At 44.5% G+C, this 27,300-nt stretch overlaps 2 protein-coding genes across 2 annotated transcripts; both read left to right on the top strand.

The window, feature by feature from the left end:
- Window positions 1-5,864: 5,864 nt before the first annotated feature.
- LOC147959512 (uncharacterized) lies at window positions 5,865-8,709 on the top strand. Its single transcript, XM_087532696.1, has 3 exons — window positions 5,865-6,329; window positions 6,831-7,322; window positions 8,257-8,709. Exons 1-3 carry the CDS (start codon window positions 5,865-5,867, stop codon window positions 8,707-8,709), a joined length of 1,410 nt encoding a protein of 469 aa, XP_087388822.1.
- Window positions 8,710-9,155: 446 nt separating this feature from the next.
- LOC125525968 (mediator of RNA polymerase II transcription subunit 15a) lies at window positions 9,156-26,597 on the top strand. Its single transcript, XM_048690971.2, has 10 exons — window positions 9,156-9,320; window positions 10,012-10,123; window positions 16,131-16,233; window positions 18,157-19,401; window positions 20,212-20,282; window positions 22,863-24,308; window positions 25,145-25,486; window positions 25,669-25,863; window positions 25,936-26,024; window positions 26,130-26,597. The coding sequence occupies exons 1-10, from the start codon at window positions 9,178-9,180 to the stop codon at window positions 26,329-26,331; spliced, it is 3,948 nt and encodes a 1,315-aa protein (XP_048546928.2). The 5' UTR covers window positions 9,156-9,177; the 3' UTR covers window positions 26,332-26,597.
- Window positions 26,598-27,300: the final 703 nt, after the last annotated feature.

Genomic DNA, 27,300 nt, shown 5'->3' with positions numbered 1-27,300 from the left:
TTTATGCTTAATGCTCGCTTATGAAACTTTTCGTTTCTTGGTTGGATGCTTCTCAATCTTTTGGTAGCCTTCATTTGCACCAAGTATGATCACTACTTGTGCATCCAAAATCCTTTAAACCAGTTTTGCCACATGAGTCCACTATATGTACCTATATGCGGTATTCTTTTGCCGTTCTAAGCAAATTTTATGTGCCATCTCTAATTTTCAAAATAAATTTCTCTTTTGTGTGCTCGTACCACTCATTAAACGGTAGGGGGGCTGATATATTTCTATGCTAGGTATGTTATTTTCAACATGAGTGTTTATTCACTTGTCATTGCACGAGAGTATGGAAAAGGTATTAGGGATGCCCAGTCCCGAAATGAAAAATTAATTTACTTTATGCTGTCAAATAATAAGTTCCTTGGAAAGTGTTGGTATGGAAGGCACCCGTGTATACGGTTAGCCATGAAAAGTGAAAGTATGGTGGGAAAAGAAATAGACTTAATTTTCTGTTTGGGAACTGCCTATGATATATCTAGCAACCGCCGAACCAAAGTATGACATGCTGGTAAGCAGTATGACTTATATTGCCCACAACTCACTTGTGTTCTACTCGTGCATATATAAGATCAACGCATAAAACCTGGCTCTGATACCACTTGTTGGGGAACGTAGTAATTTCAAAAAAATTCCTACGCACACGCAAGATCATGGTGATGCATAGCAACGAGAGGGGAGAGTGTTGTCTACGTACCCTCGTAGACCGAAAGCGGAAGCGTTAGCACAACGCGGTTGATGTAGTCGTACGTATTCACGATCCGATCGATCCAAGTACTGAACGCACGGCACCTCCGAGTTTCAGCACACGTTCAGCTCGATGACGTCCCGCGAACTCCAATCCAGTAGAGCTTCACGGGAGAGTTCCGTCAGCACGACGGCGTGGTGACGATGATGATGTTCTACCATCGCAGGGCTTTGCCTAGGCACCGCTACGATATGATCGAGGTGGATTATGGTGGAAGGGGGCACCGCACACGGCTAAGAGATCTAGAGATCAATTGTTGTGTCTATGGGGTGCCCCCTGGCCACGTATATAAAGGAGTGGAGGAGGAGGGGGCCAGCCAAGAGGAGGAGGCGCGCCCAAGGGGGGCAACCCTACTCCAAGTAGGTTTTGCCCCCCCTTCCTATTCCAACTAGGAGAAGGGGGAAGGAGGAGGTGGAGGGAAGGAAGGAGAAGGGGGGCCGCGCCCCCTTCCCTTTCCCAATTCGGATTGGGGAAAGCGGGGCTGCGCGCCACCTCCTGCTGCCTCTTCTCTTCCACTACTTTGGGCCCATAAGGCCCAATAACCCCCGGGGGGTTCCGGTAACCCCCCGGTACTTTGGTATATATCCTATAACCCCCGGAACCATTCCGGTGTCCGAATATAGTCGTCCAATATATCAATCTTCATGTCTCAACCATTCCGAGACTCCTCGTCATGTCCGTGATCACATCCGGGACTCCGAACAACCTTCGGTACATCAAAAATCATAAACTCATAATATAACCGACATCGAAACGTTAAGCGTGCGGACCCTATGGGTTCGAGAACTATGTAGACATGACCGAGACATGTCTCCGGTCAATAACCAATAGCGGAACCTGGATGCTCATATTGGCTCCCACATATTCTACGAAGATCTTTATCGGTCAGACCGCATAACAACATACGTTGTTCCCTTTGTCATCGGTATGTTACTTGCCCGAGATTCGATCGACGGTATCTCAATACCTAGTTCAATCTCGTTACCGGCAAGTCTCTTTACTCATTCCATGATACATCATTCCGCAACTAACTCATTTAGTTGCAATGCTTGCAAGGCTTAAGTGATGTGCATTACCGAGAGGGCCCAGAGATACCTCTCGACAATCGGAGTGACAAATCCTAATCTCAAAATACGCCAACCCAACAAGTACCTTTGGAGACACCTAAAGAGCACCTTTATAATCACCCAGTTACGTTGTGACGTTTGGTAGCACGCAAAGTGTTCCTCCGGTAAACGGGAGTTGCATAATCTCATAGTCATAGGAACATGTATAAGTTATGAAGAAAGCAATAGCAACAAACTAAACGATCAAGTGCTAAGCTAACGGAATGGGTCAAGTCAATCATATCATTCTCCTAATGATGTGATCCCGTTAATCAAATGACAACTCATGTCTATGGTTAGGAAACATAACCATCTTCGATCAACGAGCTAGTCAAGTACAGGCATACTAGTATTATTCTCCTAATCATATCATTCTCTGTTTGTCTATGTATTCACACATGTATTATGTTTCCGGTTAATACAATTCTAGCATGAATAATAAACATTTATCATGATATAAGGAAATAAATAATAACTTTATTATTGCCTCTAAGGCATATTTCCTTCATCTTCATCATCACTTTCATCAGTATCATCAGATTCAATATTTTCAATTTCTCTAGCCCTAGCAAGTTGTTCATCAAGAAAATCACTAAGTGGCATAGTAGTATCAGGCATAGAGGTAGTTTCATCATAAGTATCATGCATAGCAGAAGTGGCATCATCAATAACATGCGACATATTAGAACGAATAGCAGAAGCAGGTGTAGGTGTCGCAAGCTTACTCAAAACAGAAGGTGAATCAAGTGCAGAGCTAGATGGCAGTTCCTTACCTCCCCTCGTAGTTGAGGGATAGATCTTGGTTTTTGGATCTCTCAAGTTCTTCATAATGATAAGAAGATATATATCCCAAATGACTCAAAGAATAGAGCTATGCTCCCCGGCAACGGCGCCAGAAAATGATCTTGATAACCCACAAGTACAGGGGGTCGCAATAGTTTTCGAGGATAGAGTATTCAACCCAAATTTATTGATTCGACACAAGGGGAGCCAAAGAATATTCTCAAGTATTAGCAGCTGAGTTGTCAATTCAACCACACCTGGAAACTTAATATCTGCATCAAAGTGTTTAGTAGCAAGGTAATATGATAGTAGTGGTAACGATAGCAAAAGGTAACATTAGTAAAAGTAATGTTTTTGGTATTTTATAGTGATGATAGCAATAGCAACGGGAAAGTAAATAAGCGAAGCACAATATATGGAAAGCTCGTAGGCAATGGATCGGTGATGGAGAAATATGCCGGATGCGGTTCATCATGTAACAGTCATAACCTAGGGTGACACAGAACTAGCTCCAGTTCATTGATATAATGTAGGCATGTATTCCGAATATAGTCATACGTGCTTATGGAAAAGAACTTGCATGACATCTTTTGTCCTACCCTCCCGTGGCAGCGGGGTCCTTACGGAAACTAAGGGATATTAAGGCCTCCTTTTAATAGAGAACCGGAACAAAGCATTAACACATAGTGAATACATGAACTCCTCAAACTACGGCCATCACCGGTAAGTATCCCGATTATTGTCACTTCGGGGTTAACGGATCATAACACATAATAGGTGACTATAGATTTGCAAGATAGGATCAAGAACACTCATATATTGATGAAAACATAATAGGTTCAGATCTGAAATCATGGCACTCGGGCCCTAGTGAGAAGCATTAAGCATAGCAAAGTCATAGCAACATCAATCTCAGAACATAGTGGACACTAGGGATCAAACCCTAACAAAACTAACTTGATTACATGATAGATCCCATCCAACCCATCACCGTCCAGCAAGCCTACGATGGAATTACTCACGCCCGGCGATGAGCATCATGAAATTGGTGATGGAGGATGGTTGATGATGACGATGGCGACGGATTCCCCTCTCGAGAGGTTTTAGGGCTTGGCGGCGGCTCCGTATCGTAAAACGCGATGATTTCTTCTCTCTGATTTTTTTCTCATCAAAACTCAATATATGGAGGTGGAGTTGGAGTCGAGAGGCAACAGGGGGCCCACGAGGTAGGGGGGCGCACCCCCCACCCTCGTGGCAAGACGGTGGGCCCCCTGGCCTTCATCTTTGGCACGCATTTTTCTTATTTTCTGAAAAGTGTCTCCGTGAAGTTTCAGGTCATTCCGAGAACGTTTGCTCCTGCACATAAATAACACCATGGTAATTCTGCTGAAAACAGCGTCAGTCCGGGTTAGTTCCATTCAATCATGCAAGTTAGAGGCCAAAAAAGGGCAAAAGTGTTTGGAAAAGTAGATACGTTGGAGACGTATCACTCCAGTCTACAGATACCTATTTTGTGATGTACGAGAGGCTGCCCTTTCACTGCTTCTCGTGTGGGATTTTGGGTCACTCTTCGGTCCTATGCCCAAACCCGGGCCTGGGAGACGAGAATGGAGATTTACCATATGCTGCGGAGAAGCTCTGCGTACCATATGAGGGGCACAGAAAGTCTGCTGGTTCGAGATCTTCGTCTGCCTCTTCCACTGTCGGGACGGCGGACAAATCGAGCGGCTCCCGCTCGGCCTTTTCAGGGCGTGCTGCGCCGGGGGTGGCCCGGGCCTCTGATGCAGTGGATGATGAAGTCTCCTCTCCTCACAAACATGCTGGACGGGGCCGTGGTCGGGCTCCCTCCTCCCGTGGGCGAGGGAGGGGGAGGTCAAGTGCCACCGGCAGGGAGCTGTTCTCGGGTGGTCAAGAGAAGAATGGATCTTCGGGGCAGAAGAGGAAATCAGCTAAATCACTCCCAGCGGCTTCGGCCCAAGATCATGTTCCAGCTGATCCCAACGCCCTTGCTCTGGTCCTGTCTACGGATCATATACCTGTCGTTTCTGATGTGGAGCAGGTGACTGACAAGGAGTCCAATAAGAAATACCGTACATCAGACCCTCAATCGGCGGATCCGATGGAGGCTGCGAGGCAGCCCCGCCAAACGCAGTGAGTATCATCTGCTGGAACTGTCTAGATCTGGGGTCGGACTCGACAGTTGGCGAGCTTTGCTGGCTTGTGAAGCTCTACCGACCCTCCCTCATCTTTCTTTCGGAGACAAAGATGAGGGATTCGAGAGTCAAAAACTTTATGTGGTCTCTGGGTTATTTTGGTTGTTTTGCTGTCAGCAGCGAGGGTCTCAGTGGGGGCCTGGCTCTTTTTTGGTCACATTCGGCAGCGGTGACAGTCAGGGCTGCAAATAAGCGATGCATTGATGTTGTGGTCCAACTGAAGGAAGGGGTGCCATGGAGGGCTTCTTTTGTGTACGGAGAACCAAAGCGAGAGCATCGGTTTCACTTTTGGGAGCTCCTTCGACGAATGCAACCTTCCTGGTCGGGTCCTTGGATCTGTTGTGGTGATTTCAACGAAGTCCTTCTTCAGGAGGAACACTGTGGTCCTCGGGACCGGCTGGATTCGCAAATGGCTGCTTTTCGGGAGTGTCTGCTGGACTGTGGCCTATCTGATTGGGGTATTCGGGCCCGAAGTTTACATGGTGCAACAAGCAAGATCCTAATAGCAATGTTTGATGTCGTCTTGACCGTGTTGTGGCTAATGCTGCGTTCAACAGCCTCTTTTGTGATTGCAGCATGGAGAATGTCATTGCTACCACGTCCGATCATTACCCCATCCGTATTTCTCTGGATATTCTGTCCCAGCAGCGCCATTCGACTCCGGTACAGCACGGTTTCAGGTTCGAAGCTATGTGGCTGCGGGCATCTGACTATAAAGAAACTCTCGAACATGCGTGGTCCACTGGAAGGGCTGGGCTTTCTTCTCTGAGTTCTACTTGGGAAAACTTGAAAAGTGTGGCATCCTCTCTTCGTACATGGAGCAGGGAGTCTTTTGGTTCCATTCGCAAGCAGATTGGGAAGATGGAACGCCGTCTAGCATCTATCAGGTCCTCTCCGCCTTCCCCAGCTTCCTTATCTAAAGAGCGACATATCGAGGCTCAACTCTGTGAGCTGTTTGAACGGGAGGAAACCATGGAAAGGCAGCGTTCGCGGGTGGATTGGCTCAAATCAGGTGATCGTAATACAGAGTTCTTCCAGGCCAAAGCGTCGGCTAGGCGAAGGACTAACAGGATCCATTCGCTCCTTCGGGAGGATGGTTCGGCTTGTACCTCTCAAGGGCAGATCAAGGGCATGGTTCAATCCTTCTATGAAGATCTCTTCACGTCTGAACCCCAACCGGCCGCGGATGAGGTGGTGCGGGCTATCCCAGGCAAGGTAACTAGAGAGATGAATTCGGATCCGTGCAGGCCCTACTCAGACGACGAGATTAAGTCGGCGCTGTTTCAGATGGGTCTTACCAAGGCTCCCGGACCGGACGGTTTCCCTGCCCTCTTTTATCAGACTCATTGGGAGTTCTTGGGGGAGGACATCTGTCAGGCGGTTCAGGGTTTCTTGGAGGGGAGGCCGATTCTAGAGGGTTTTTGTGATTCCGTCATTGTTTTGATTCCAAAGACTGTCAAGCCCAAACACTTGAACTTCCGTCCCATCAGCCTCTGTAATGTGCTCTACAAAATTGCTTCCAAAGTCTTAGCTAACAGACTGAAGGCCATTCTGCCTGTGGTGGTGTCTGAGACTCAAAGTGCCTTCGTCCCCGGCAGGTTGATCACGGACAATGCATTGATTGCCTATGAATGCCTTCACACAATCAGGAAGCAATGCGTGAAGAAACCTTTCTTTGCTCTCAAGATTGACATGATGAAGGCCTATGATCGTGTGGAGTGGAGTTATCTCCATCAATGCTTGACTAAGCTGGGCTTTTCCTCTGCCTGGATTGACACTGTGATGCGTTGTGTGACTAATGTCCGGTATGCTGTCAGAGTCAACGGGGAGCTTACGCAACCGGTGGTTTCATCACGGGGCATTAGGCAAGGTGACCTGATTAGCCCTTATATCTTTCTCTTATGCACCGAAGGTCTATCTAGTCTGCTATTCCAAAAGGAGGCTTGTGGCGAGCTACATGGGATTCAAAACGGCCGTCATGGCCCGTCTATCTCACACCTCCTATTCGCGGATGATAGCATTTTCTTTGTTAAGAGTGATCCTCAGAGTGTGGCATCCTTGGAAGCAACACTCGGTTCTTATTGTGTGTGTTCGGGGCAGGCAATCAATCGTGACAAATCGGCTGTTTTCTTTGGCAACCATTGTCCAACGGAAGTCAATGACAGAGTGAAAAACCAGCTGGGCATAAGGAATGAGAATTTTAATGGCTCTTATTTGGGTATGCCTACGGAGATGGGCAACTCTCCTACGAATACGTTCAAGTTCCTGACTGATAAAGCATGGCAGAATATTTTTGGTTGGGCGGACCGGCCTCTATCTAGAGCAGGGACTGAGACATTGCTGAAATCGAAGACTCAAACAATCCCCACCTTTATTTCGAGCTGTTTCCGCCTACCGGTAGCAATATGTGAAAAGTTCAAGCAAAATCGTGTATGATCAATGGTGGGGTCGTGAGGATGGAAAGAAGAAGATGCACTAGCGCTCGTGGGACTAGCTTTCCACTCCAAAAGCTCTCGGTGGCATGGGGTTCAGGGATCTGGCACTCTTTAACCAGGCGATGCTTGGTAAACAGGGCTGGCGCCTCCTGACTGAGCCCAAATCGCTTTGCGCGCAGGTTCTGAAGGGAGGGTATTTTCCTTTCACTGACTTTTGGAATGCTTCGGCTCCCCGCGCGGCATCAGCCACTTGGCGCGCCATTCTTCATGGCCGAGATCTTCTGAAGCAGGGGGTGCAATGGGGCCTTGGTGATGGCAGGCGCACACATATTCTGTCCGATCATTGGATCCCTTCCACTCCTCCGGCCTTGCTGCAGCCTTTGACCCCGATTCCAGCTTCAGCTACGGTTCATTGCTTGTTTGATGAGGAAAATGATTGCTGGAACGAGGATACGGTGAGAGCTTTTTCCCTCATGAGGTTGCTAATGATATTCTCAAGGTTCACATCAACTGGGAGGGTGGTCCAGACTATGCTCGGTGGCCTTTTACCAAGTTTGGAGAATACATTGTCCGGTTGACCTATAACATGGCCAGGACACGCCGTTTCCTGTCTGATCGCAATGCTCGGGGCGGGGGTCAATCCTCGAATTGGGCTCTTGAGGACAGACTGTGGAAGAAATTATGGAAGGTGCAAGCTCCAAATAAAATGAAGATTGTGCTGTGGAGGCTGGCTCATGACTGTTTACCTTCGGGGTGCTCAAATGCTGCGCCGTCAGATCCCGACGAGGACGGACTGTTTTTTCTGTGGGCGTTCGGAGAGTATTGAGCATGCTCTTCTCTTTTGTGTCCATGCTTGGGCTGTTTGGGATGAGATCAAGGCTACTTATGGGATCAGACTGTTCCGTTCATCTTTCAGCTCTCACAAACAGTGGTTGTTCGACTTGCTCGCGCGAGACTCCGATCGTGACATCTCCACCATCACGGTGGCGTTGTGGCATATCTGGGAGGCAAGGAACTATGCCCGCAATGAGCCGACTGCTCCTGATCCGAAACGCACAGCAGCTAAGGCGCAGGCTTACTCGGAGATGATTTTCCAGCCCCTTTTCAAACCTGGGCGTGCGGCTCCGAGAGCGACACCGGCTTCTTCTTCTTCTGAGTGGTCTCCTCCCCCGCATGGTACTCTTCTTTTTTCTTCTGATGCGGCTGTGGACTTGGAGCGGGGCTCGCCGTCAGTTGGAGTTGTGGTGCAGGACCACTCTGGCCAGTGTGTGGCCGCGTCATCTGAACCCCTTCCCGGTGTCTCTTCCCCGGAGTTGGCTGAAGCGCCGGGCCGCTCCGCTGGCCCGCCGGAAGGGTTTCTCGCATGTGATCTTCCACTCTGACTGTCTTTCGGTGATCCGAAGGCTGCAATCATCAGTCCGAGACCGTTCCATGGTGGGATCAGTTATCTCTAACATCAAGGCGATTTGTGGAGCTCTGTCGTCTGTGTCCTTCATGCATGTTCGTCGGCACCGTGTTGTCTTACCTCATGTTCTTGTTACGTCTAGTTTGAGCTCTTTGAGCCTTTGTTTTTATCACTTTGTTCCGAATTGCATCCGGAAGACTCTCTGTAATACGATTTGCTTGATTAATAAAGGCCGATGTTTTTTTTCAAAAAAAGACTAGTAACATTAGTCTAAGTTACTCCGTGCTATGACCAGCCTTAAGGTGACTGCGACGGTCAAGTTAACCACACGACACCACTCGGGCGAAGGCACGCTGCAAGTCCTCGTCGCCGTCCTCCGGTTTTGTATATACACAAATCCACCTCCATCCATCTCCTCGAGACCTACGAATCGCTGATCCCGACCATGGACGCCAACTGGCGGCCCACCCAAGGGTCGGACCCCGCCGCGGCGGCCGCCGGCGTTGACCCGAACGCCCTGCCCGCCGCCGGAGGTGATTGGCGCGCCCAGCTCCAGCCCGAGGCGCGCAGCAGGATCGTCAATAAGATGTAGTGACTCCTCTAATTGATTTGATTTACTTTCCTCTCCCTCTCCCTATAATTGATTTGGTTTGATTCGATCCTTCCTCCGCCTTTCGTTTCAGTAGAAACAAAGAGGAATTTCCTGCGTGTGTTTTCGGGTCAGTTTTGTCATCGATCCATCTGATAGCTTTGATCTAGCCATATCCATAGCGGCACCAACAGATTCGTCGTCGATCTACACACAAGCTCCCAATTTCTGCGCCGTCAAATTCCCCGCTGTGGGAATTCACTAATCAACTTGTACTACGCCTGCTTTGAATCCATCGTATTTACTTCATTAACTAGAATTATATCTCAACAATTACACACGTTTATTCACCAAGAAGTGCTAATTTGTCATGCTACCGAGTATCACAACGTTTGATTACCTAGGGTAAACCATTCTATTACTACTACTGCTCCGGGATGCAATTTTGTTCTGTTCTGAAACTAGAGTTTCTCGTATCCTTTCCCAAGGATAATATGCACATGATCACAAGTCATGACTAAATCAACCCCGAAATTACGCCTTGCTTATAGGAATATGATTGAGAATTGGAGATCTACCTTGCCTGCTCTGCCTACTCGTTCCACTTTGATGCAACACATTTTATCTACACAACACTTTAAAAGCAATGCATCCCCCAAATTTATTCACATTTTTACATCATGTCTGCAGAATGGAAACTCTCAAGAAGCATCTGCCAGTATCTGTGCCAGAGGGACTGAACGAACTTCAAAAAATCGCTGTGCGATTCGAAGAGAAGATCTATACTGCAGCAACCAATCAGGTAATTCAACCTATCTTAACAACTTCTCGGAGCAGAGCACGCATTAGTTATGGGTTTTTTCTTTTAGTAGTCAATAATAGTAGAGCAGACCTGTCCCCAATTGGTGTAATTTTTGTTTACATCATGTCTGAGTGCCTTTAGCAGCCCCCCAGTGAGACCTTGTGTGGCTTTTTAGCTTCCTGATTTTTCTCATGCTTGGGAATAAGTCCGTTATTTCTGTGCTGCCGGGACTTGAATTGGGGCCATGGGTGTGTCAAGGTCCACACTCAAACCATCTGGAGCACATCCCGGTTATTTTAGCATTTTCACACTTGTATGTATACGCAATGTAAGTTAATAAGCTACTATGTTTTGAATGCTAGTTACATAATGATAGACAAAACACTGATCATGATCTTATCACCGATAACATGTTGAATCTTGTAGTATTGTGTACCTTGAGTGTCTTCAGTTAGTTACTCTTCCAATCCATGTTTCTAGTCTACTAGCGGTTGGGGCGCGCCCATGGCGCACCGCCTGAGAGAAAGCTGGGCGCTGCCAGGTTGAGTGCCCCCCTTCCACGTTATTGCATGGTTCTGACTTGAAAACTAACACGAGTACACAACAGTGGAAACAGGAGATAAGAGATCAGCCTTAGGAGTCATAGATATTATTGATATGTCCTTATAGTTTACATCACCGACGACACAAATGACAGTGGTTCAAAGGCAATGCACGCGGCACAAAAGCGGAGGCACAATCAATCAACTTCATGGGAGCCAACGTTCAGCTGATCTTCGGCGTCCGGACCACCAGCTGCTCCCTCATCTCTCTCCTGCATGAGGGCCTCTATCTGGGCAGACCTCATGCTATCTTAGGTCTTGGCGAGGAGAAACAGCAGGCTTAGCCCCATGCTGACCGCTTCCGTGAACGATGCGCTGCTGCTCGCTGCTTTCCATCCTGCTGCACGTACTCAGCAATGCAATAACAGACAATCTTTCTCAAAGATTAAGCGAACAGAGGCTAGTTGTAATGAGAATTATGAAACTGAAACCACCAATGAGCACACATACCTGAGTCCGTTGACGTGGCCTCGGTCTTGTTGGTGGTGACATCCTCCTGTCAGCTGCCGCTTTTCTTGCCGAGCTCGTCATAGAATGAGATGTCAATAATTAAGATGCACTCCAATTTCCTCATCGCTGTAGTGATGACAAGAGAAAGTAGTCTGAGAACCATTCCAATGCTGCTCGAGAAGCATAACTAAAGTACTAAACATGTCATACAGAAAAGCAAAGCTTCGAAAGAACTGCAGTCCCACCTGAGAAACAAGCAGATCTGCTATAGTAGAGAGGGGCACGAGGACGTCGTCGAGGCCGAGAAGCTCAGCATCTTCTCCTGTCCATACCAGGGGCTGCCGCCGCCGCCTTGTATGGTGCCTAGTATGTTGAGAGAAGCATGAAGCTTATTTCTGCCGCATAGCTCAAACCGAATAATAATGAATCTATATAGCTGCCATGCTCTTCAGAATTTAATTACTCATTGTTAAATTAATGTCAAAATCAAACAAGGAGAAAATCATCGACAAACCAGCAGTATATTCTTCTAAGTACCAGACCGTGCATAAATCTTAATGCAGAGTAAAATACTAAAATATTAATACAAAATGATCAAGGAAATGCTGAACATAAGTGAAAAAGATACAAGTTTACCACCAAGCACAAAGGTGTACCTTCATAGATAGCTGGCTTGTCAACATGAGAAGAGACACGGTGATAAACAACATTTGCTCCTCTAGTGGACTTGCTATGCTCAGTGTGGATCTTGTACTCAACATAGAATCCAGTATGACCTATTATAAAACAAAGAATTCATCTTTAACATCAGTATGAATTAGGCGCAACTCTGGCCAACGGCATTGAATCTGATCGATCGATGTAAAGAAACATGCCAAGTGGGAAACTAAACATTATTCACAGATGACTTAAAGAGAAACCAGACATGCACATTTAAAGTTGCAAACTTTTTTCAGGAGTCCCAGCAACATGTCGGTTGAATGGAACTTTCATGAGCTTCATCTATCATAATGACAGTATTAAAACAGAAAAACATGGATTGGTATGTGAATAACGTAAAACCAGTATGGAAACATCCAACTGAAAATTGTGTTTTTACTCCACTATGATTATCACAACAAATGTGTAATCACAATAACGACATAAATTTAATCAAACATGACATGTCACAATTTGTTTGTACTGCCAGCTTTAGCGACTTTAGATGGTTATACAAAATAGAGCATAGGTGGATCTTGATAGCATGGGAAACATTAAGGCAACTCTAATAACAATACATAAATTAACTTCAGTACAAACACGATGATTTTGGATATAAGTACTCAACCACAAATTCACTTGCCAAACTATGAAATCATATGTGTAACAATAGTATACAGCGATGAAAATATTGCCCCAGTTTCACCGACACAGTGCCGCATCAGTTAGCCAGCTGGTCCGGCCAGACATGCATGCAGACCAGAAATAACAGCAGTCTAATAATCTTACAGCATCATCTCTTGACCGCCACACCTTGTTCTAACCAACCTAAGCATGTTTGATGCATGCTTACCAAGACAGAAACATGCCAAAAGAAGAGACCCCACATTGTTTTACCTGTAGCCTTACAAGACATGCCAATAAAACTTGCCGAACTTCAGATGAGCCAAACAAAAAAAAACTACCACATCTCCCTATTTTTCAACATTGTACCCCATGGCCATCCCTACGCTCTCGATTCCAAGGCAAAGTTACTCTTCTTCCTAGGACCCTAAAAGAACATGCACTGTAAGCTTGCCCTTTGCGTCTCGAATCAAAATATACGTATGCAAAAATAAGGATGCCGACTTACAAAAGAATTACTTTGCACTGAATTTAGCATTAACTTATGTGCCATATCGTTGGACAAAAAATAGTAGTGCATGCAGTACTTCTGTAAAGCAAGTTCAGTCCAGTTCCTTAGCAAAATGGTGCATTCTAAGTACTTCTGTCATTCTGTGTACTTGTTTAACAGTTGAGTCTACAGTTTATGTAAAGTATAGCCAGACCATACTGAGATTGCTCTCGGATGGAGGATGTGAGGAGCCAAGAAATGCCTATTCTTGCAAAATTCATGATCTGGCATGATAGGTAATGCACTTACCATCAGGATGCCCAACGCCATGAGATCACTTTCAGTCATGTGACATATGGCTGCCATGTCAACCTGCAACACAACAATTGTCAACCAAAGAAGAAGAAAACAATGCAAAGATTTAGTTAAATAGTCAAACCTCCTTTGACTGGAAGGTAATAGAATACTTCTCAAGTCCCAAGTGATTTCAGAAAACTGTCGAGTGGAGTTTCAGCCTATAAGCGTTCCCATAAGAATAGATGTTAGAACAGGAAGCAAATCAAGCCAGAAAGTATATTTAAAGTCTCCAACTATGCAAGCTCACTATTTAAAATTGGTGGCTTCCGCGATTGGAGTCGAGCGCGGTTAGACATTTGGGGCGCCTAGTGCCTGGTCCAAGTCTGACCAGGACTTCTCGGGAACTCCCAAGGCCTGGTGATTATTGATGAGGATCAAGAGTTAGAAATATATCCATCACTAAAATAGCCAAACGGTTTCCTCCCATGAAGTAGTAGCTCATTGAGAATTTGTTTAAAAATTATGTAAAGCAAACTCTATATAATACTGTCAATTAAAGACCTGCATACCAGTAGGGAGATAGACAAGCAAAAGAAGCTTACAAGAGAAAATAACACTTGCCTCTGGTCTTTCCATATTTAGCCATGCTTTAGAACTGGTAAATAAGTGTTGCATCCCATTATCTTACCAATTGCAACAACATTAAATATCTGCAAAAGCACCAAAGACTGAAATTAACAGATGGGTCTACGTTACTGAAACTCAATATCATCTTGGGAAAATAATTACCAGTGCCCGCTGCTCAAGCAGTTGGCATGATATAATTAGGCAAGCACATAAATACATACTCCATTGGAATGTTAAACTTAAGAAGAATCTATTTTTCGGTTAAATAAACAACAACAATCATGGCAAAAGATGCTATCAAGAGGAATTATCTTAAATAATATTTAGCAATCACAGAAAGGAGAGGAAGGGTGAGACAAACGAAAGTGCATGCATACAACTATCCATTGATGGTCCAAGAAGAGAAGCTCTAACAGTAAGGCATTGGAAGAAAGTGGAACGGAAAATCAGGAAGAAAGAAGTGCATGTGTACATGTACATGTGTCGTGCTTCTCTTGTTGATGCCTTCTTGTTCGTTGGGTCGACGGATGGTGACGCTGGAGCAGGACAGAGCTGGTTGTCTCTGCGGCCCATGCTGCTTATGCCGAGGGAGACCTACACTTTCAGACTCACAACGAGATCATCTTCAAGCACATCACCAGCACTCCCTGAATTTCCATCGAGCGAAACGTGATGAGAACTAAGTACTGCCACAACACAATCGTAGCTAAAAATAGAGAGCTGTGGAACAATATGTAATGTGTATTAATTTTATCACGGGTAGCAGACAAGCAAAGAGTGGTTGTACCTGAGTTCTAAACTGGCAACCTGCACATGCGTGTTTCTCTAAATTTATTCTGAATACAAAAACAACTTTAGATTTTGCTACATCTGTATGCATCATCTCTAAAATAGAAACAGAGTTACCTGTATGTGTTGGTTAGTGAAGAAGAAAGCTCACTCCGTGTCAAGGTGGTGCCTTGCGGCAACGGGGGATCTGGAGTGCGACCTGTTCATAGGCGTTTAAAACTGCAGAGAACCATGACAGGAAACAAGAAACGCACTACCTAGCAGGCATGGGGGCACACCTCGACGATCTCCATGGCGTCCCGAGAAGAAGCTCCTCCTCGAGCACCTCTGTCGCGGATCTATGGAGAAGAGGGGATCCTGGACGAGCTCCTCTCCCGGCGGCAAGATGAGGATCTGCGACGACGTCCTGGTCAACGCCATCACCTCGCCTCCAACTTGCGCAGGTCGCGCCTGCCCAGATTTCGCACCACCGCCCACCGGTTCTCCAGATCACGCTCGGCCACCGCGCTGTCTTGGCTCGGCTCTGCCCATGATGGCCGCCATGTCCGCGTCGCCGTTGGCCGCTGCTGCCCCTCCACTGCGGGCCGCCGCAGCTCTCTGCCTGTCGTTGCTGCCATGAGGCCGTCGGCCACCGCCGCTCCTTCGGCAGCCACATCCAGTCGTTGCTGTGGAGCCTGGGGCAGGAGGAGGAGAGGGCATGAGCGCAAGGGAGGGCGGCGGCGGTAACCCTAGCCGGGTGCGAGGGGAGAAGCACTCGTTTTTGTTTTCTTTTTGTATGTCTTCGTTCGTTCGGTAAAACCTGGCGCAGTAAAAATAGACAGGTGAACACCGCGAGGAGTCGCCCTTACCGCGACGCTTATTGTGTTTGATGTGTCCATGCATCCAAATTTGTTATAAAATGAAATAAAACTTTCTTCTGTTAAAAGGATAGACCCAAGTCCACGGGATACAGAATGGTATACAATCATTTATCTTGGACCGAAAATCAAACAAGACCTTACTCCCTCCTTCCCTCTGTTTGAACAACCTTCATCGTAATTGCATGTACTCCAGGCTGGTAAAGAAATATCAAATGTATTTATTTTGGTTGTGGTGTATCAATTATCACTATTTCCATTTTGAATTTCTGTTCCTCTGGCTTATTTGTGGCAAACCTTGGAGCAGCCTACGACTGTTCATCATATTGCCCAACTCAGTTATGGTGAATATTTGTTTATTTGATAAAGTTAGGGAACACTGTTTTGATCTGGGTTTTCTGTTCACATCACTTATTTGAGGCAGTGTGTTTTGCTGCCTAGGTGACTTTTTTTGAATTCAAATGTTAAAGCTGAAACATCTTCTCGACTGTGCTAAACTTCTAATCACACCAGAACTGTTGGTTGCAATAATTTGGTATATAACTTACATCATTTTCTTTTGTATTATTCAGTCTGATTATTTGCGGAAGATTTCTCTGAAAATGCTCTCTATGGAGACGAAGACACAACAGGCTCCTGGAAATGTTCAAGTGATACCAAATCAAAACAACTCTGGTAAGGTACCATATATATAGTAAATAGAGGTTGCATATTTTATTGTTCACTTGAATGTCAATATTTTTATTGCATCATGTGCTGAGATTATCTTTATTACATAAAATCACCCTCCACCCTTCAGCATAATGTACAAGAATTTTGCATCTAGCTTGTGTCATGTGTACGTAGTTATTGAACCCGGAGCGATACGGTAAGTGCCTCAATTCAGTGGTCAGACCTCCGGTTCCGCGGTCCAACCTGTTGGTTCAATAAATATTATTGCACGGTTTTTTCTGCTAGATAACAAACAAACAGCCTAGTTAGTTATTCGATTGGGGCAGTCCCCCTTTCTACCTTAAAGATGGTCTGATTCTTTGCACATACAGAATATTTTGTTGACCCCTGATCCAGCGCTCGATTGGGTTGTTCAACCGGGTTTTCGCCGGTTCACAGCAGGCTGATTGGATGAACAGCCTTCACTGTGAACTGGATTGGAACACGGCTTGGTTCTGGTATATTCTTGCCAGACCAGTGGTCTGGTCGTTTTTAATAAGGATGCATGTGTCAGCATGAGTATTGAAAAAGATCCATTTTTTAAGTTGAGCTATTGCAAAAGTTCCCTTTCAATCTTGAACTCGGAAACTGGTTGTTTTTAACCATGAACTACCAAATCAGTTTTCTTTACCCCCTTAGCCCTAATCATGGTGGTTTTATGCTGATGTGGCATCAACTTATACACCTTAGCAGCAATTTAAGAAATAGAATATTAAAAGTTTGAGAACATCAGAAAAAAAACCATAACCAGTGTTCTTCTAAAAAAAAGGATATTCAGGTTGGCTATTTGGAAAAACGTTTTCTTTAACTAGGGGACTCGAAGAACGGTTTTTCACACTGGCTAGCAACAAGTCATCAGTTGACTATTGAACCCTTCTCAATTTTCAAAATAATTAAGATTTTACCAAAGAAAATTATTTTTAATTTCCTTTTTCTTTTATATTCTAAGCATAACCTTTAGTTAAGTTGCTGAGGTATATTGTGATGCCAATGGCATATGTCTACAATGTGCCTTCTGAGTCAGCAGAAACCACTTGTGATAGGACAAAAGGGGTAAAATGAATGGATTGAACAGTTCAAGGTTAAAAACAACTGATTTCAGAGTTAAGATTAGAAAGTGAACTTCTGCAACCGTTCAGAATTAAAAAGTGGGTTTCTTCCAGGAAGTTGATTAATGTTGTGAAACCACATCAGTGGTGGAGCTAGCGACAGATAACTGAGGGGGCAAATGACGAAATATAATTTTCTAAAGGGACCATAAACTATATTTCTCTCAATTTGTGACACCCAAATACTGAAATACATTGCTTCTTCACAAAAAAAATCCAAGAGCTGGGGGGGGGGGGGGGGGGGGGCATGGCGCCTGCAGTAATACACATAGCTCCGCCAGTGAACGACACACTCATGGATTGATTATACCATATGATAGGTTAAATGTAACTTAGCTTCATGTTGGAGTTAGGTTGCAATGCTGCGACCATTCAGTTACAGTAACATGTGGACCATCTTCTGCTCTTTGTAGAATTGTGTTTATGCTCTCCTTGCTACTACTCAGCTGTGATCTGCTTCTCAGTTTGTCGCAAAGGAACTAGCCATTAGCTGTTAAATCAGTTGATCAGCTCTGAGCTGTACTTACGTTGACTCCCGTCTTAACGAAAAGATACGCAAACACTTGTTTGCATGCTCACTAAAACAAATCAGGTTGACAGCCCTTTAAGGCTTTAATTGCTCTGGCACATGTTTTTTTCTCATTGAAAATGCAGAACTTCCTAATTTGATCTGTAAGATGCTGCTTTCAGCGCTTTGTGTGCCTGTTACAGTTCCGCAAGAAGTATTTATTCACAAGATACTTTCTTAACACACTATATGACACCTTTTCTAAAACAGCTCATGGACTCCCACCACAAGGCAGCAATCAAGCACAAACATCAGTAATTCCCTTGATGTCTCAGCAACAGGCCCGGCAGCCAAATAGCTCTACATCTGTACAAGCTTCTTCCCTCGCTAATATCGGACAGAACTTGCCAGGTGTCAACCAAACATCAACGATGCAGAATGCGTCTGTCATGCCACAGAACACAATGAATAATGGCTTGGTGCAAGGTACTTCACAAGATATTTATGCTGCACAAAGGCAAATGGCAGGAAGGCAGCAACAGCAACAATCACAACAATTAATTTATCATCAGCAGCAAATGCTTATGAAGCAGAAATTGCAGCAGAATTCACTTATGCAACCGCATATTCAGCAGCAGCAGTCTTTGTTGCAGCCAACACAGACGCAATCTTCACAGCAATCCATGATGCAAATGTCATCTGGCCTTCACCCTGGGCAGTCTACCGTTCCACAGACGCAGCCAATGGCCATGCAGTCAGCTACTCAGAGTGGTATTCAACAGAATCAATTGAATTCCGTACAACAATCTGTGCAATCATTGCTCCAGCAACCTCAGCAATCTGTTGGGAGGCAGCAGCAACAAGCACAGCCCTCCATGCATCAACAGCCTTCTTTGCAGAGTCCGCAGCCCAATATTCCTTTACAACAGCAGCATCAACAGTTGATGGGACAGCAACCAAATGCACAACAAAATCAGCTAATTGGACAACAGAATGGTGCTATGGAGATGCAGCAGCAACAGAGGCTACCAGTTCAGTCAAATAATCTCTTGAATGTGCAGCAAACACAGCAGATGTTGAACCAGACGTCTACGCCTTTGCATCAGCCGCAACAATTGGGCTCTCAGTCAAACATGTCGAGTCTACAGCAGCAGCAACAAAATCAACAGCCGCAGCAGCTTCTTGGGACTGTACCTAATGTTTCAAACATGCAGCGGATGCATATGCTCCAAACAAAAGTTCAGCAACCACAGCAACAACAGCATGCTCAGCAGCCACCAATGGGTTTGATGCAACCTCAGTCTCAACACAACCAACTTCAACAATCGCAACAGCATCTTATGTCGCAGTTCCAGTCTCAGCCTAACCAACTACAACAGCAATTAGGGATGCAGCAATCCTCCATGCAGCAAAGACTTCAAACTTCAGGAGGCATGCTCTTGCAACAAAATAACATGGATCAGCAAAAACAATTTATTCAGGCACATAGGGGCCTTCAAGAAGTTTCCTCTAGTAGTAAGTTTTCACATGCGCTTTGTTTGTAGATCCATTGTATGCTCTTATTGTTCTCCCTTTTTTTCCCTCCTTGTTCTTGTGTCTATCTTCCTGTTGTGTTACTTTCTTGTACAGTTCAAACTAACTTATTGATCTGGCCTCTCATTATTTTCGCCTTACATAGTACTCCCTCCGTTCCTTTATGTAAGGTGTATTTGCTGTTGTAGTTGGTTAGGCTGATTATCCCTAATCCTCCATGCAGCAATCCTCTTGCAACAAACAGATTATGAAATTAATGTTTATGGTACATGAACTAGCTTGAAATTAATGAAACTTCTTTGGAGGTGACAACCAGATTCATAATTCAGATGTATTTATATGCTTTTGACGAGTAAAATGCACCACAGGTCCTAGAACTATCGAGGGGGTGTCAAGTTATCCCTAAAGCTTCAAAACTGCATTTCACTCTTTTTTTACCTGCAGTAAGGTGGATAGAATGACAGCTCGAAGATGGAATTATGTACTATGATATTTAGTGATCAAGTACTCTGTAATCATCATGTTGACTAAACTGACCTTATTGATCTTCTGTTACTCTCGGTCACTACATTGTTTTTTCTTGTTTGTTGGATTTGTTTCTGAAAATGATACTGTATTGTGCAATGATCATGATGACAAAGCGGACCATATTGATCTTCTGTGATTCTTCATTTTGGTTCACAAGTCTTCCAATTGCCCCTGCATTCCATCCTACAATGTTCTTCTAGCTTGTTATTTGTTGGCTTGTTCATTGTATCCTGGTACTCTTTGACAATCTTGCTTGTTATGCAGCATCTGCGGACTCTACTGCTCAAACAGGCCATGCAGGTGCAGGTGATTGGCAAGAGGAGATATATCAAATGGTGAGACATCATACTTAATTACTGATATCGTCATTTTTGGTACTCCCTTTCATGGAACTTCCTAAAATTCGTAGACAGTGGCCCCTAGAACAAAGAGGTTAGAAGATGAAACAACCTGCCAATTCCTCTTCTGGAATTGGAACCGGAATTTCATACAACGCAATAGTCTAGTGTGTAGGTGCACCACATTCTGGCAATCTTATAAGATCCCGGCTCATCTGTCTGAACATTCTGGCAGTTTTCTTATAAGATCCTGGCTCATCTGTCTGTATGCCTCTGGCTACTATCAAGGCTGCACCGCTCGACGGGGGAGGTCGTGGTAGCATATATATGAACAAAGCATACAGATGGCTTTGAATTGCGTCATCGGACGAGACCCTTGACGCTCGCCAGGCCCTTACGCATGCGTCCTTAAGTGCTTGCCGACGAGCCGAAACCGGCATGCATTACTACGGCAGTTCGCGAGACTCTGTCTATGCATTGAAAGAGAGACTGCCCTGCTCTCATGAATCTGAAGCTACTGCACGACACCCATGAGACTATATCACACGAGCCGTACACGGACAGACAAATGCGGTTCACAGACACGTGACTGACGTGCTACGTATCACAAGGATATGCGCGATATACAGAAGGATACGTATACGATGCGTAGGTTCAACGCATGGCTGTCATAGGTTCCTCCCAGGCATACACATGGACCTGTCACGGCTAGCGGACCAAAGCTGTGTCTGTCTCGCCGACGCGCGTCACTTGTGAAAACGGGACGTAACGGCCTGCCCGTACATATCGAAACCTACACAACATGCTGGTCGACCGGTGGAACCTGTGACGTACAGATTCTTGTGACGGCGAATCCTTCGTCAGCACACACTGGGCAGGCTTTTTGTCAGACCATTATGCATAAAGTGGCCAGAACCGGCTTGCCACCACAGCTCAGTTAGCCCATCACATGGGTTTCAGACGGTACCACACCAGGCAGCTAGTGCGAATCACGAAGCGAGGCAACTGTACCGATAGCTCTTTCTAGGGTAAGCTATGATAGAAAATCCTCCTCGAAAAGATAAATCCCGAAGGTTCGGATTTTGCCCATGGCAAATCAACCGGTTTTTATGGCAACTTTAGTTAACGCGAGGATGACAAGTTTAGTTCACACGCCTGGCAATTTCCTGGCAAAAAAAACTGCGGGTGGAATTGCCATGCTTACCAACTGAACTTGCCATCCTTGCGTCAACTAAAGTTGCCATAAAAAACTTTCTATTTGCCATGGGCAAAATCCGAACGTTCGGGACTTAGCGCGGTCCTATATATATGTATATATACTAGGAAACATACCCGTGCGTTGCAACGGGAGAAAAAAAAACTTTTCATGTCCTTAGCTCATACCTCATGGACTCCTTCGTTACAACACCATGAAAGAAAAAAAGCACCTGTTTTTACAACTCCATATATTATTTGTATATAGTTGTACACAATACATCATAAGGGATATCGAGAAATAGCACTGCAAATATTCATCGGGTTTGATAAGGTGGTATCTTCGCATCTGATCATGAATGTTTCGGGAAATTGCTCATGGTGGCGATGATGTTGGCATACCTTATTTACAGGAGCTCAAGGTCTACACAATGTCATCTCCCTCTCCGATTTCGGTCGATGTGTTTGTGGTTCCGGTCCGGGCACCACCTTATTTTTCTTGTTGCCTTGCTGATAAGATTGAGGTGTTGAGCATTTTATCTAACAAATAATTCAAGTATGATCAGGTTAATGGTAAGAAATAATAATAAAGTATAAATGTACCTCCCTTGCGTCGGTATATCTAATCGGCCGGGTCTTGCATCGTATCTCTCATTGAGAATCTGCTACATGCTTTCTTTTATCATCTATAGGTAGAATCATCCAGCAGCCAGCTTCTGAATATGTGCAGGTTCTGCACGTATATAAATTGGTGTGATTGCACACAAGGAGTCGAGGTGGTACTATTTTAGAACGGGACGAAACCTTCCAAGCAAGAAGCAACAGAATCATTCTAGCTCAGCTGGCATCAAGCTAATTAGTTGGTGCCGAGGGCGCGAGTTCGATTCTACGTACTCGCAAACAATTTTTGGGTACTCAGTTAATGGGCCGGCTGAGTTGGGCCGCTGACGTCACGTTTCTTTTTTCTTTTAACGAAACTATTACGATGCCTCGCCCAGTCTACCAAGGGGACGACGGACGAAACCTGTTTGACCAAGGACGGACGAATTTACGGTGGTAAGAAGCAATAGCCCCTTTATTAGTAGGTATAGATTATATGTACACGGAATTCTGTATGAATGTGGGGTATGGAGCATACATCCATAGAGTATGTAGGTGTAGTAAATCCTCAAGGCAGTTAGCAATCTTTTTTAAAGCGATTTTATTTAATGGGCATCATAGTTTCTTATGTTATTTTAGATCTGTATGCTTCTAAAAGTACTTGAAGTACCTTGCCAGAGCCATATTTGCTGACTTAGACAAACCATGATCTATTAGCTGTTCTGTTTTCATCTCTATATAGTTTCTGCGCCAAACTTATGTATATGTGGTCTTTGTCAACAGATTAAGAGCTTGAAGGACCAATACTTTGCAGAACTCAGTGAGTTGTTCAATAAGATATCTGTGAAGCTACAGCATGTTGACAGCATTATACCACCTCAAAAGCCATCTGAGCAGTATGATAGAATGAAGAGCTTTAAAATAATGTTGGAACGTATATTACAAATGCTGCAAATTAGCAAGAGTACCATCCAACCTGCTATGAGGGACAAAGTTCCTCAATACGAGAAACAGATTATCAGTATCTTGAATTCACAAAGAAGGAAGCCAGTACAGCCACAAATACAGCAACACTTCCAGCCACCTGCAGGACAAGCTCCTAATTCTAGCATTTCACAGCAGCAACAGCCTTCCCAAACTTTGCAGCAGCATGATAGTCATACTAATCCTCAAGCAAGTTTGTCAAGCATGAGCACTGGGTTACAGTCCTCTAGTGCAGCTGGTATCCAGCATGTACCTGCGCCTCCAACAAAGAACTTCAGTGCCCCCACACAGCAAAATGGTGCAAACATACAGCATCAGGCTGACTCTAATTTGGAGACTGCTCAAGGAGGCAATTTCAATTCTTTGCAGCATGGTTCAGTGAGTAGTGCATTACAACAGGGAAGCACTGTGCCGATGCAGGGAACAATGAATACACAACTGCAGACAAGTAGTAGCATGTTATCTCACAACTCAATGAGTACGATGCAACCTAACGGTAACTCCATGCAAGCAAATGCAAGTTCATTTCTGCAGCTGAAGCAGCAACAGCAGGATCATCAAATGATGCAGAGTCAGCAAATGAAGCGTCAGATGTTTCAACAGTACCAGCAAAAGCAACAAATGCTTCAACAGCAGCTCCCAGTACAGCAACACTTGCAGAAACAGCAGCCGGTACAGATGCAGATTCCACAGCTTCATGCTGGAAATGACGTTAACGAGTTAAAGGTTAGACAAGGAACTGCAATGAAACCTGGTATGTATCAACAGCACTTGGGCCAACGCAGTAACTATTATCATCAGCAGTTGAAACAGAGTGGTGCTTTCCCAATTTCGTCACCACAAAACAACCTTCAAGCATCATCCCCACAAATTTCTCACCATTCTCCTCAGGTTGATCAGCACAATCCATTGCCATCTCAAGTCAAGACTGGGACACCCTTGCATTCAGTTAACTCACCATTTGTTCCATCACCATCCCCGTCTATCGCCCCTTCTCCTATAACAGTGGATTCAGACAAACCACACTCCAATATATCATCACTTACTAATACTGGGCAGGCTGGACATCAGCAAACATCCCTAGTGCCACAAACACAATCGATTGCTGTGAACACACCAGGGATATCAGCATCGCCCTTGCTAGCAGAATTTACAAGCGTGGATGGAAGTCAGGCTAACATGCCAACTCAAGCTCCAACCAAATCAAGTGCAGTAGAAAGGCCTCTGGTTCGCTTACTTAAAGCAGTAAGTATCCTGTGAACTTTATATTTACTTTCTGTGTATTCTTTTGTGCTTTAATCGGTGTTGTTCTGAATGTACCCCCCTACCCCCTCCCCGACTCCAGAAAGAAGGCACACACACTTTTCAAAATTCAAGTTTTACCATAAACTTAATGAATGAAATGTGGGTACATGTCACATAAGTTATACCATTAAATTCGTATCGGAAAGAATTTTCTAATGGTAAAGTTACATAACTTATATATTATATTGTTCTAATTGATGGTCGAAGTTAAATCTTGAAAAGCGTGCAGGTCCTCCTTTTGGAGTAAGAGGGAGTATTGTAAAACTTGACGATAGCCAGACTGTTCTGAAGCGTACTGGCATAAAAAGAATGAGGGCCAAGAATGGCAATTTGATTATAGGACTTAGATATATCATTCCCTTTACTGGTCCACTAAAATTAACTAGTTGCTCAAATGATAGGAATTTCACATAATCATTTTTGTTCTTACCATCTGAAGATCTGAAAGCATGTTAAGTGTAACATGAAAATATGTTACTCCACTTCGGTCAACTAGTTTTTCACATGATGGCGATGCTGCCTATCCATGTCCATTCTTGCTATCCTAATATTTGAAAGTTCATGTGAAAACAAAAAGAATTGACCTGGTTTCATTACTTCTGTTGATTTTTACTGTAAAGGATCCAGAATTTTTGTCTGGTAGTCTGTTCTGCTGTTGTGGTAAATACATAAGAAGCCATTTACACTGTTCAGTTTAGTCCTTTAAATTAGTTGATACATGGTCTTCCAGTTATTATCTTTTGCCTGTTTTATGTTCAACGGTGTGTTACATGCAGTTGCGAACAACACAGCGCGAGTCTCTTAATGCTGCAGTTAGCGACATTCGATCTGTTGTCAGCATGATTGACAGGATTGCTGGGTCAGCACCTGGTAATGGCTCGAGAGCTGCTGTTGGTGAAGATTTAGTTGCTATGACAAAGTGCCGGTTACAAGCCAGGAATTTTATAACAAATGATGGAAGTGGTGCATCGAAGAAAATGAAGCGTGATACAAGTGCCATGCCTCTTAATGTGTCATCAGCTGGAAGTTTCAACGATAGCTTCAAGCAAACATTTAGTGTAGATACCCCTGATCTACAATCAACTGCAACCTCACAGGCCAAGTGGCAAAAAATTGAGGTATGTTATTAAGATTATCTGTTGAGAAACAAGAGAACGTTGTTTTTATCCAGTAGTTATACTTGAAGCAGTGGTTATTTATTTATTTACTTTTTCTATAGAAGGGAAGGGAATGTAGTTCTTTGACTGGTAATTGTTGGCTACCTTGCATTTTCACTGGCATTTGGTCCATGTTTGTGCAGGTAAATCATGCTCTCTTGGAGGAGATCCAGGAGATAAACCAACAGCTCATAGACACGGAGCTCCATGTATGCGAGGACGATGCCGAGTCATTCGCTGGTACATGTGAAGGAGCTGAAGGGACAGTCATCAAATGCACATTTACTGCTGTGGCTGTTAGTCCGAGCTTGAAGTCCATTTTTGCATCTGCACAGATGGTAAGCTTTTGAAAGCACACTATGTTGTGGATCTATTTCATCTGCTCATTTCTTCTTGTTGGAATGTGCTAGAGCCCAATTATGCCGTTGAGGTTGCTTGTTCCTGCTAGCTACCCTAAATGCTCCCCGGTGCTCCTCGACAAGTTTCCGGATGAACAAAGGTCCGTAGTCACTCTGTCCATTAGTCCCCGTGTAACACCATGTCCTAGTGTAGCTTATTATTAAGTGAAGATTGAACTAACTGTGCTGCAATGGACCCGCACCAGAAACTCGGAAGACCTGTCTATGAAAGCAAAGTCAAAGTTTAGCATATTACTGCGGGGTCTAGCTGAGCCCATGTCGCTGCGAGAAATCGCAAGGACATGGGATGCTTGTGCACGCAAAACCATTGCAGAGTATGCTCAGAAGACTGGCGGAGGAAGTTTCAGTTCGAGTTATGGTTGCTGGGAAAGTTGTGTAGGTGCTTGATCCGGCTCTTATGTTTTGTGTTGGCGTCAAACTTCATTTTACGTGCTCAAGTGCAGTTCCGATCCCTTGGTGGTTATAGTTACCTTTATACAACAGTTGAGCAAATACACGTGTGCTGTATTTGTGATTGTATTTATACAAGCTCACTGTTGGCTTGATAGTTAGAGGTCCTTTTGTGCTATATTATTCATATTTGTTATGAGTAGTTGTGAGTAAATATATTAGTAGTAAACGGAAAATCTAAATGATGAACGTTACCCTTATTAGAGGTATTCTCGACCACTTTGCTCTCAGGATATTTTTCACCTAAAAAGTAGGTAGGGAGGTGAACTGGCAACCTCAACTGAACTATTCTGGCGACCAACTTGGCTAACAAGTTCTTTTCTTTTACTAAAAGACGTTTGTTTCACTGTTTTTTGGTACAGTGCTATGCAAAACCGTTACCGTGTTTGGTTTCAGGTAGGCCTGATTAGGGGCTAGTTCTTTTGGCGGCTTCTAAAATAAGCTGCCCCTTCCTAGCATATTTTATAATCCGCCCTCAATATTCGTTGGGTCTTGCAAACTACTACCTCCGTAACAAAATATTGACAAAATGTAAGCTGTAGTCTTACATTTTGATATAGAGGGAGTAGTTTAGAGGTAACCAGTTCGCAATCAAACTATACATCAATACAAAGACCATTGCACCTGTAGCTGACCGGCGAATGATACCGTCTTGATATGTTTTTCTCGCTTTGACACTGTTGTTGCCGCAATGTTGCTCAGAAAGGAAAAGAATGTTCCTGTCGCTATTGGCACAACGATTATGTAGCTGCCATCGATAGTTGCCGCACACACGCGAAAAAGGTGTTGAAATATAACCCTTGCGGTTATAGGGGATAATCCCTGCTCCCTAACCGTCACACGTACGGCGATGGTTCCTGGAACGATGCCTTTACAAGCCATCGCGTCCCTGTTAGGAGACTGTTC

This window comes from Triticum urartu, chromosome 7A (assembly GCF_056163025.1).
Source record: "Triticum urartu cultivar PI428250 chromosome 7A, HENAU_Tu73, whole genome shotgun sequence".
NCBI classification, from domain to species: Eukaryota; Viridiplantae; Streptophyta; class Magnoliopsida; order Poales; family Poaceae; genus Triticum; species Triticum urartu.
Note: the sequence above shows the minus strand (reverse complement) of the source record. Positions and strands in the feature narration are given on the sequence as shown.

Bases quoted from the DNA above. Each gene is read 5' to 3' on its own strand.
- LOC147959512 (XM_087532696.1), top strand. From the start codon at position 5,865: ATGGAAAGGCAGCGTTCGCGGGTGGATTGGCTCAAATCAGGTGATCGT. The intron at 6,330-6,830 runs GTTTTGATTCCA...CTATTCCAAAAG, and splicing joins GTTTTTGTGATTCCGTCATT to GAGGCTTGTGGCGAGCTACA. The intron at 7,323-8,256 runs GTATGATCAATG...TCTCACAAACAG, and splicing joins AAAAGTTCAAGCAAAATCGT to TGGTTGTTCGACTTGCTCGC.
- LOC125525968 (XM_048690971.2), top strand. From the start codon at position 9,178: ATGGACGCCAACTGGCGGCCCACCCAAGGGTCGGACCCCGCCGCGGCG. The intron at 16,234-18,156 runs GTAAGGTACCAT...TTTCTAAAACAG, and splicing joins ACCAAATCAAAACAACTCTG to CTCATGGACTCCCACCACAA. The intron at 20,283-22,862 runs GTGAGACATCAT...CTTTGTCAACAG, and splicing joins AAGAGGAGATATATCAAATG to ATTAAGAGCTTGAAGGACCA.